We start from the raw sequence: 10,650 nt of genomic DNA on the forward strand, positions 1-10,650 counted from the left end.
ACGTGATTCCCTATTAGAAAATCTCATTAGTTTGACAGCTGTCACTTTGACGCATGCTTTACCTATATTCGCCGTGCATTGACTTTGACGTAAACACATCAAACCGAATTAAATTTGTACATATAATATATTCTTTCAGTCTTTATTCGTCTAAAATTGCGATTACTCGTTTACATGATTTGATGTGATAAACAAAATGATTAGGTGCATCAAGTGTGAGTAAATAAAATTGAATTGCATTTGGGAAAATAAAGTGATTGCTAAGTGAAATTTTGGATCTACCCGAAACGAAAGATGAGTGAGGCAGCTACTGCTAATGAATTGGCTGCACAGCCACAAGGTGATGTGACGGCAGACACTACAGACGATGCCACCAAAATTGATGATGAGAAGAAGGAACGAGACGAATTGGAGAATTATATTGCGGAATTGAAAGGAAAAATTGAACAAAAAACCAAATTGAGAAATGAAAATCTCAATTGTTCTCGTCCCGGTGAAGAATACTTCTTCAAACTGGATTCGAGTTTGAAGAAAAACACGACATTCGTTAAAAAACTCAAGCAATTTACAACCGCACAGTTGGATTCATTGTTGAAAGATATGTCAACACTGAACCTAACCAAATACATTTCGGAAGTGAGTTCAGCGCTTAGCGAAGCCAAACTTAAGTTGACCGATGTGAGTGCAGCAATTACACTAAGCACCGAATTGCATAAAATTTATGCCGATTTTTCGAATGCATTCTATGAAAATTGGCAGAAGATTCTAAGTCTTAAGGCCGGCGAAAAAGTCCAAAATCCAAGCAAATTACGTGTCGATTTAAAATTCTTTGCCGAATTGGTTTCGGTTGGAATTTTTAGCAACAAGCAAGGACTACCATTACTCGGTTCGATACTGATGAGTTTAATTGCTCAGGACAAAGAAGACTTCAACAATTTATCGATTGTGCTTTCATTCTGTCGTCACTGTGGCGAAGAATATGCTGGATTAGTACCAAAATCCATTTTGACATTGGCTGAGGTAAGGAAAATAAATTGATTTCATGCGACTAAATTCATTGAAAAAACTTCCTTATTCTCTTTCACATAAAGAAATACTCGGTGGAGTTGCCATCATCAACATTGCTTACATCCGAACGGCAGCAAAATTTGAAAAATTTGCTCAAAGACTACTACACTTGCTTGGCAAAGCATTTGAAAAACGAACACAAGGAATATCAATCGGCACTGCGACTGCATAAGAAAATTCTCGAATCGAAAGGTGAGGTGTCAACCGATCGTAAAGAGAAGTTGGAAGCATTGCAAACGAACTATGAAAAACTTTTATCGTCATCGCAAACCATGTCCGATTTATTGAATGAGGAGATGCCGGATTTACCAAAAGACGAACAAGTACAAAGTGGTGGCGTTGTTCTTGATATGATCGATGATTCAAATGACACACAATTGGATCCATGGGGCGATGAAGAGACGAAAAGTTTCTACATTGATTTGCCCGATCTAAGATTGTTTCTACCAAATTATGCACCCAAAATCCAAGATCCGATTGTGCCCGATGAGCCGACATTAACCGAAGAAGCGTTGGACATGGATATTGTGCCTGAACAACTTGAAGTTGAAGAATCAACTGTACTCGCTGAAGAAGGTGGCAAAAGCAGTACACCAGAACCCATTTTACCGGACGAAGCAACTGCAGCAGCATCTAGTACTAGCGTCAGTGCAAATCGTCAACAATTTGCAAATTTCTTGAAAAATCTCGTCAATTGCGTTAACAAAGAGCTCATCGATTCAGCTGCAATTGAATTTTTGCTCAATTTAAACACGAAAAGCAATAGGAAAAAGTTAACAACAGCCATTTTTGGCGTTAAAAGGTAAACAATTTTGCTATAAAAAAATTGAAAAATTAGTAAATATTAATTTCTGTTTTTTTTTCAGAACTCGTTTGGATTTATTGCCATTCTTCGCGCGGTTGGTGGCCACCATAAACCTTGTGTCAAGAGACGTGGCCGTTGATTTGTGTCAAAAACTGAAGAACGAATTCAAGTATCATATCGCAAAAAAGAACCAAATGAATATTGAATCGAAGATAAAAGTGGTTCGGTTCATTGGTGAAATGACAAAATTCGGTTTATATTCGAAAATTGAAGCATTATTTTGTCTGAAAATCTTACTTCATGATTTTCAACATCATCAAATCGAAATGACGTGCGCATTTCTTGAAGTTGCCGGCCAATATTTGTACAATTGCAAGGACAGTCGTCTTCGAACCAGCGTTTATTTGGAGCAAATGATGAGATTGAAAACGGTGTCGGCGCTTGATTCACGGCACGTCGTACAAATTGAAAATTCATATTATTTAGTAAAGCCACCAGAAGGTGTAGCTACCACAAAAAAGATTCGGACACCAATGCAAATGTATATTCGATACCTCATTTATGAAGAATTGAACAAGGGAAATGTTGATAAAATTATAAAATACATGCGTCGATTGAATTGGGATGACAAAGATACATACGATTACATTGTTAAATGTCTGTCCAAAGCATACAATATTCGATATTATAATATTCGTTGTTTGGCCGATTTGGCAAGTGGCATCAGTTCGTATCAGGATAAGGCGATTGTTCGGGTAATTGATACCGTATTTGAGGATATTCGAGCTGGTTTGGAAATTCATTCACCGAAATTGGCACAACGGCGCATTGCAATGGCGAAATATCTTGGTGAATTGTACAATTATCGTTTAATTGAATCGAGCAATGTGCTAAATACATTGTATTCAATCATTTCATTGGGCGTGACATTCAATCATGAAATTGTCTCCGAGATGGATCCACCCGGAAGTCTATTTCGATTGAAGTTGGCATGTGTTCTACTGGAAACATGCGGGCAGTACTTTACCAGCGCAGTGAGTCGAAAAAAGTAAGAATCAAATCAAAAAAATTACACTTTCATCCCTTTTCTAAGCCAAAGCTGTTATTGGTACCGGAGAAGTGCAGACACTCTTATTCCATATAATTTTTCGAATGCTTCATCCAAATACAAGAAATGACCGCACCTCCGCGACATAGCACTGTCCTCAGCAAAAATTCATATTTTTTCGTTTTATTTTCGCCTCTTTCAATTTTTCTTAAATTATTTTCTTCTCTTCAATTTCAGATTGGATTACTTTTTGATATTCTTTCAGAATTATTACTGGTTCAAGAAGAGTGATCCGATTTTTAGTAGCATCGAAAATACTTCGGATCTGTTTCCGATTCTCACCGATCATTATTTCAAAGAGTGCATCCTAGCGATACGTCCAAAATTAAAATTGTATCAGAGCTACGAACAAGCCAAAGAAGAAGTTTCAAAATTACAACAAGAACTGTATCCCAATCTATTCTCTGAGAATAATGAGACTGATTCGTTGGGCACCATCGCCGAAGAAGAGGGAAATGAACAAACTGATACCAATAACGACAACACAGAAGATACTTCCGAAGCATTAGGTTCAGACGATGAAGTACGGCAACGGCGTACAGATGATGAAAATAGTCCGGATGACTATGGAACTGATGCGGGTGTCGATGCAATAGATGATGATGTATGTACTTTAATGATAACAAAGTAAAAAAAATTATGTTAACATTCAATTTTGAAATTTTCTAGCTTTCGCCCTCGAATGAACCTGATCCGGCAGCATTACCGCGTGAAAAGCAACGCACTCAGGAAGACATTGAATTCGAAGAGGCGTTCGACAAAATGTACGTTGATAGCTATCAAGAACGTTTACGAGAATCAGTGAAAGCCAGCAAAGATATTGCCGTACCGATGATGGCGCGAGCTGGCAACAAAAAAACATACGACCAAATTCAAAGCAATGAAAATGTCCAAGAGAAGAAAGACACAGTGCCATTTGTATTGATGCTACGCGGTTCGAAAGGTGGCAAACAGCAGCAATTCAAAGTGTTCTCAGCACCAACCGACAGTGCCTTGGCCATTAATTTACGTTTGCAAGAGCAAAAAATACGCGAAGAAAACGAAAAAGTCAAACGACTCACATTGAATATTACCGAACGTATCGAAGAGGAAGACTATCAAGAATCATTGCTTCAAAATCAACGATCACCAGCACAGAATCGACAAAGTCAACAAAAATCACAGAAACAACAAAAATACAAACATCAAAAAGGTGCACCGGATGCTGATTTAATCTTTGGCTAATTACTAATTTGATTCAACATTTAAATTCATCACAAAATAGATGTATGATTTTATTCAAAAGCATTGATTTTGAGAGTTGTATGTATTTTAATAGAAAATACTGGCAAAGATGTACTACAATTTGAATAAATCATTTTTTACTTTAGAAACGTTCATTCGTTATTTTTTATTGAATAAAAGCAGACGACTTAATTATTTGCATATTTTCGCTAACGTACAATTCCATTGTGAAATTTCTACATTAAACAGAAGCAAAATGAAAGAAAAGATATATCGTCAAAATTTTTGTTGTATCAAGGAAATCAAGCGCAATCATCTAGATAAAGTGATATTATCAATCTTTTGTTATTAAAATCCACACAATTTAAAATTGTAACACCAAATTATCGTCAATTTGAAAAAAAAAAATTGTACAAATTCCCAATGAATATGCAGGCAAAGCAAAGTTTATATTTTCAATTTTTGACTATTTTGTTGCTTTGGAAATTCGCATTATTATCAAAGTAAATTCGTCATACTGTTAATGAAAAAACCATATTTTGTTTCAATATTTGCTGCCAATCAATTTGAGTTGTCAGAGTTACTCAAGATGTGATATATTTCTTATGATTACCTCCTTCCTCTAACCCGTTATTTTTTACAAAAAAAGTGTGACTTTCTCTTATTTTCGGTTCATTTTTGTAGAATTTTTGAACGGATTACAAGAGATTTTATCGGAGTCTTATCTATTTGGGTATTGTGTCCAAATTTTGATGATCACTGAATTATCTATTTATAAGGTTATTATCACTGTGATGAAACAATTGAACTAGATTGTTGAAGATAATGCATGGTTTATAAAGGTATGTTTCCTTCAGTTTAGTTGGCATTTTTGTTTCAAACTTACCGTTTTGTTTAATTGTAATCCAATTTGGTGATTTTAAAAAAATCGTGTAAAATAAGAAAGGTACTTCATAGATTAGACCATTCAAGTTGAATGTTTTTGAAACTATTGTTAAATCAATATAAATTTACAAATTGCTTCTCTTAACAGATGACTGCAAGTACTAATCAATCGGAATTGAATAAAATATCCAACGAAATCATAAGAAATAGTCTCGTAAATTTTGTTAAGAAACACCTAAAATCGGATGATGTTGAGATATGTATTGAATGTGGTTCGAAGAAAGGTATGCAATTATGACCAATTTTGAGTAAATTTAAAATCAATAAAAAATGTTCCGTTTTCATAACCAAAAAAGGGGATAATTTCCAAGGAGAGATCTTTCGTGTTTTGTACAAAGAAGCCAACAATAATGCTAACGAAAATGATTCTTCATTAATTTTGAAAATAGCAGCTAAAGGTGGGTGCAAGAACAAACATGATTTATTCGTTCACGAAATTAATATGTATGAAAAGGTAAGCTAAATTTGCGACACAACAGAGCAACTATTAGAGCAACCTTTAATTCGTATTGCAGGTTTTATCATATTTCAATGAATTCCAATTGTCAAAAGGAGTTGATCCAGAGATAAATGGCTTCAACGAATATCCAGAATGCTACTTTAGTACACAAGACAATATGTCCGAATCGGTGTTTCTTGAAGACTTGAGGCGAAGAGGATTTGAGATGTTTAATCATCGTAAAGAATCAATTACATTCGATCATGTCTCTCTGTTCATGAAGGCCCTTGGAAAATTCCACGCTATTTCATTTGCCTTAAAAGATCAACAAACCGAAAAATTCAAGCATTTCACCAGCTTCATTCCAGAGCAGTTTTGGGTTAATGTGCAACATGATATCAGAGATGTTTTCTTGTCATTTATGGATCGCTTAACAAGCGTTTTGGAAGATGAACAACGTTTCGATTTGTTGGAGAAATTCAAAAACGCAACCGGTGAAGATAGCATTGCATTTCTCACTGGCCTACTTTCAATGGCTTCGAAAAATCCGTGTGCAGTTATTACTCATGGAGACGCTACTATAAACAATACTATGTTCAGTAAAGATAACCACGGAAAACCAAACGAAATTCAAATCTTCGACTGGCAATGCAGCCGATTCTCTTCGCCTGTTCTTGATTTGGTCATATACTTGTTCTGTTCAGCAACAAAAGAACTTCGTGACCAACATTATGATGAATTTTTAAAGATTTATCACAATAGCCTTTCAGATTTATTGAAAAGGTAAAAGAAAGCAAGTCTATTCCCAATTTATTGGCATTAATATTCAATTTTTATTTCAGATTGGGATCTGATCCAGAAAAACTCTTCCCATACGAAGAATTATTAAATCAACTAAAGCAGTTTGGAAAATATGTTGTGTTCGTTGCAGTAATTTTTATTCAAATTATGTTTGCAGATGAAGATTCGATTCCAAATGTAAGCGATGAACAATCAGATAAATTAACAGATGATTTTTTTCAAATATCGGACGAATCCAAACCAGCATATCGCAAGCATGTTTTGGATTTATTCATTGACTTAGATCGTCTTGGTTATTTATGATTGTGGATTTTGGACACAATGTAACAAATTTCTTCTACGAAAATTCTATTCCATTGGTTAAAGAAAAATAAATATACCCGAAATGATACAATAATTGGCATTTATTTTTCGTTTATTTTTTATTAAACAATTTTGCAACATCACATGACTCCATATTTTTGTTCAATTAATGACTTGCCTTTTTCCATATAATGATAAGATTTAAAATAAAATAGTACAAATTCGTTTTAATTGAAACCGGTCTGCAAAATTACTTGAACTCTTATCGTCTCAAAATTCATCAGTATATGATAACTTATGCAAAGATTGACTTTTGCTTGATGTATATCAAGCTTTAAAATCGTTTCGTTTTTTGGATGTTTATGACATAACTCAAGCAAGGTTTTAGCTATCAACATAAAACAATCCACAAATAATATATTTTTCTTTTTGGAAAATTCGTACAGGAAAATTATTTTCCTTGCAAATGAAGAGTTTGTATGGGAATTTGTATTTTCTAACTCGAGTTTAAATTCTACGAATTTGATTAAAATTGCTAAGTTTGTAGCTCTTTAGATGCCCTTGCGAAAAAACATACCCAGAATAACCGATCGACCTTATGACAAGTGGCTCTAGTACAACAAACTACCGAATTTCTGTATTTTCAAGAATTTTCAAGCAAACGTCGCCATAACTCGAGTTCAAATTCTACGATTTTTATTTAAGTTGCTCAGTTTGTAGCTCTTCAGATGCCCTTTCGAAAAAATCTATCCAGAATACTTGATCGACCTTGTGACAAGTGGCTCTAGTACAACAAACTAACGAATTTCTGTGTATTTTCATGAGTTTTTTGACGAATGTCGATATGGCTTGAATTCAAACCATATAACTTTGATTAAATTGGTTGATTTTTCTGTGGAACCCTGGGGCTTTGAAATATTTTTTAAATTCCACTCGTTTATGCATCGATACATCAAGCATTACTTCCAAGTACTTTGGCACTACTGCTTATCACTGAATTATCTATTTACAAGGTTGTTTATCGCTGTTATGAAACACTTAAACTATAGATTGTTGATAGATGAACGCACAGAGAGAAAAAATGCGGTAAATATTTACTTATTGCGTAAATTTACATAAGATAATTAAGGGCTGATTTTTTTTAAATTCTCTGTACAGACATTTTTTTTGTCATTTATGGATCGCTTAACGAGCATTTTGGAAGATGAAAAACGTTTTGATCTATTGGAGAAATTCAACAGGATTTCTTAGATATACCTAACGATTTTTTTCAAATATCGGACGAATCCAAACCAGCATATCGCAGAGATGTTTTGGATTTATTCTTCGACTTAGATCGTCTGGGTTATTTATAATTGTTGATTTTGGACACAATTTAACCAATTTCTTCTATGAAAATTCTATTCCATTGGTGGAAGAAAAATAAATATAACTGTATGTTCAATTAATGACTTGCATTTTCCATATGACAGGTTCAGAGGAAACAAATAAGTTGAAAAATATATATATTTATAAAAATATCTTGCTAAAAGAACGTACAAAAAATTTCTGAGCGTAAAAAACCAACAATTCACTTTTGCCTACTTGTTTATATTTTATTGTGAACGAGATACAAAACGTGTTATCGTTAGTATGGTATGTGAAGGTGAACGTCTGCAGAATCTTCCTTAAATTGTCCACGCTACCCCCAAGCCAAATATGAGGCTTCGATTTAATAGAATTTTTATTTTTATTTATTATTTCTATTAGAACTAGAACAAGAATATTCCAATGATCTTGATCCATATTTGCAATCGTCTTTGTCCGATTCACATTCAAATGATTCCATACTTGAAGAGAAGACAGGATGCAAAAGCTGTGAAATATTCATCTCAAGAAGATCGAATAATGGACGTAACTTGTGGTCATCATTCCAACATGAAATCATAATATTATATCTAAAAAAGGTGATTAGAACATCAATGATATTACATGTATGGTGAAATCTACTCAATATTATTTACATAGCTTCCGTGGCATACAGTGGTTTGCTCAATCTATACCCGTCATCTAAGCGTTTACATAGCTCAGAAAAAGAATCCACATCGGGATATGGTGGTGATCCAAGTGAAAACATCTCCCACATAACAATGCCAAACGACCACACATCCGAATATACACTGAACTTTTGTTTTTGTAGAGATTCAGGAGGCCAATACTTGAATGGAATTAATTCCTGCAAAATTTAAGATTTAATGTTATTTTTGTAATTTTTGAAATTTTTTCGTTAAAATCATTATACTCGTCTATGTTCTATGTGATATTCATCATTTTGTAATATTCGTGCCATTCCGAAATCACAAATTTTGACCACATTGTTGGGACATAGCAAAATATTTCTGGCTGCCAAATCTCTGTGTAGAATCTTACGAGATGTTAAATAATCCATTCCTTGTGCCACTTGGAGTGACCAATACACTAAATCGGTCGTTGTGATGGGTTCGATTGTCAATTTATTACTGATCTCATCTGAATAATAATTACATTTCGTTATTATCCAAAGCAATAAAGATCACATACTAGTCTCTTCCATATATCCGAATATTTCATCTTTCAGATGATAAAATAGCATGTAACACACTTAAACAAACTAGTATTTTGTATTTTAAAGGGGTTTTACCTGTAGAATTGTCACAATTGGATGTCAGCCTCTTTGCGTATATTTTATTCCTTTTTCGTATAGTTGAATCAATTATGTCATATTTGAAATTTATTTGGTTGATGAATTGTGAACGATTATTTCTTAACAAATCTGAAACGTTACCGTATTCGCAGTATTCAACTATAATCATTAATTCATCTATAAAATTGAAGAAAGAACATTTAGCGAAGGTTTTTTCAAACTATTTTGCATCGTTTGGTTTCATTGTCGCTCAAAACGAACGGAGCAAGTGAAACGTTCCGAGAATAGTTTATACTGTAACCACATCGCATGATTCACACCAACACTTATATTGTATATTGTTTTCATTCTCTTTTGTGCGGTCTATCTCTTATTCTGTAGTTGGATCTACAGAATCAAAGAAGTTCCACACAAAAGAGAGTACACACCGCAATGCAAACCATTTTCGAATCGTTCCGCTTGCTTCGGTTTGTTAAGCATATGAAACCAAATAATGGTTTGGTTTAGGTTTGGATCGCTGTTTATAAAATTGATTTATTTACTTTGTGTAATATTGCTTGTAACCACTCCGAGTAAATTTAGCACATTCGAATGCTGACCTAGATACATCATTACCTTCAGTTCCGAGATAAAATCCTCGACTATCTGTGTATATACAAAAGACGATTGTCGTCAAGATGGTTTAGATATTCCATTGAGTATCTTCTACTTTTTAAGTTTTAGCAATCCTTCGAGATCATGAAGAATTCAATTTTCAAAATAAACTTACTTTGTAATCTGACACATCCTTGATCATCTTAATGGCAACTTTTGTTTTCTCACCATGAGATAAAAGGACGCCTTCATGGACTACCCCAAAAAAACCAGCACCAAGTAGTGTTCCGACTTCAAGACTTTCTCTGGGTAATTCATACTCTTTTTCATACGGCAAATGATGAACTCGATCAATCAGTGCACGATTTAGTTTGGTTTTCTTTGGATTCCGATGGACCTTTTTCAACCGATGGCGTCCCTTTCGCTCACGCAATAAACAAATTAAAAAGATCACAGCACAAAATCCAAGTACGATTATAATAAATACGTAGACTGTTTACAATTAAAAATTAAGTTATGCTTTAGATTGTATTAGATAATAGATATAAGAATAATTACCGATTAGATCATACTGGGTGATATCTGAGGAAATTGTAATATTGAATATCTTCATCAAATAAAAAAATGTGATAATTAGAGGAAGTGGTAGACCATCAAAATATGTTTTATCGTTTGTCGTTACCTCACCAACATCACTTTGT

General features: G+C 34.0%; 3 protein-coding genes across 4 annotated transcripts; 2 read left to right on the forward strand and 1 right to left on the reverse strand.

Annotated features, from left to right (window-relative positions):
• The first annotated feature begins 86 nt into the window (after positions 1-86).
• On the forward strand, positions 87-4,312 carry LOC116341861 (regulator of nonsense transcripts 2). Its single transcript, XM_031769185.1, has 5 exons — positions 87-1,020; positions 1,092-1,870; positions 1,935-2,921; positions 3,159-3,585; positions 3,651-4,312. The coding sequence occupies exons 1-5, from the start codon at positions 295-297 to the stop codon at positions 4,203-4,205; spliced, it is 3,474 nt and encodes a 1,157-aa protein (XP_031625045.1). The 5' UTR covers positions 87-294; the 3' UTR covers positions 4,206-4,312.
• A 711-nt stretch (positions 4,313-5,023) lies between these two features.
• On the forward strand, positions 5,024-6,797 carry LOC116342037. Of its 2 annotated transcripts, XM_031769508.1 has the most exons (6): positions 5,024-5,047; positions 5,148-5,151; positions 5,239-5,374; positions 5,447-5,604; positions 5,666-6,372; positions 6,432-6,797. In XM_031769508.1, the coding sequence occupies exons 3-6, from the start codon at positions 5,239-5,241 to the stop codon at positions 6,691-6,693; spliced, it is 1,263 nt and encodes a 420-aa protein (XP_031625368.1). In that variant the 5' UTR covers positions 5,024-5,047; positions 5,148-5,151; the 3' UTR covers positions 6,694-6,797. The 2 variants fall into 2 exon arrangements, with proteins under 2 accessions (XP_031625368.1, XP_031625367.1); XM_031769507.1 differs by lacking the exon at positions 5,024-5,047 and having other exon boundaries at positions 5,072-5,151.
• A 1,443-nt stretch (positions 6,798-8,240) lies between these two features.
• LOC116342068 (platelet-derived growth factor receptor beta-like) lies at positions 8,241-10,643 on the reverse strand. The gene is made up of 8 exons (XM_031769557.1): positions 10,632-10,643; positions 10,508-10,556; positions 10,125-10,441; positions 9,898-10,000; positions 9,353-9,532; positions 8,975-9,201; positions 8,697-8,908; positions 8,241-8,630 (listed from the first exon to the last, which is right to left on the reverse strand). Exons 3-8 carry the CDS (start codon positions 10,149-10,151, stop codon positions 8,423-8,425), a joined length of 957 nt encoding a protein of 318 aa, XP_031625417.1. The 5' UTR covers positions 10,152-10,441; positions 10,508-10,556; positions 10,632-10,643; the 3' UTR covers positions 8,241-8,422.
• Between the last annotated feature and the right edge of the window lie 7 nt (positions 10,644-10,650).

The sequence above is a fragment of the Contarinia nasturtii genome, unplaced genomic scaffold, assembly GCF_009176525.2.
Source record: "Contarinia nasturtii isolate CC-2019 unplaced genomic scaffold, AAFC_CNas_1.1 Cnas_scaffold_810, whole genome shotgun sequence".
NCBI lineage: Eukaryota > Metazoa > Arthropoda > Insecta > Diptera > Cecidomyiidae > Contarinia > Contarinia nasturtii.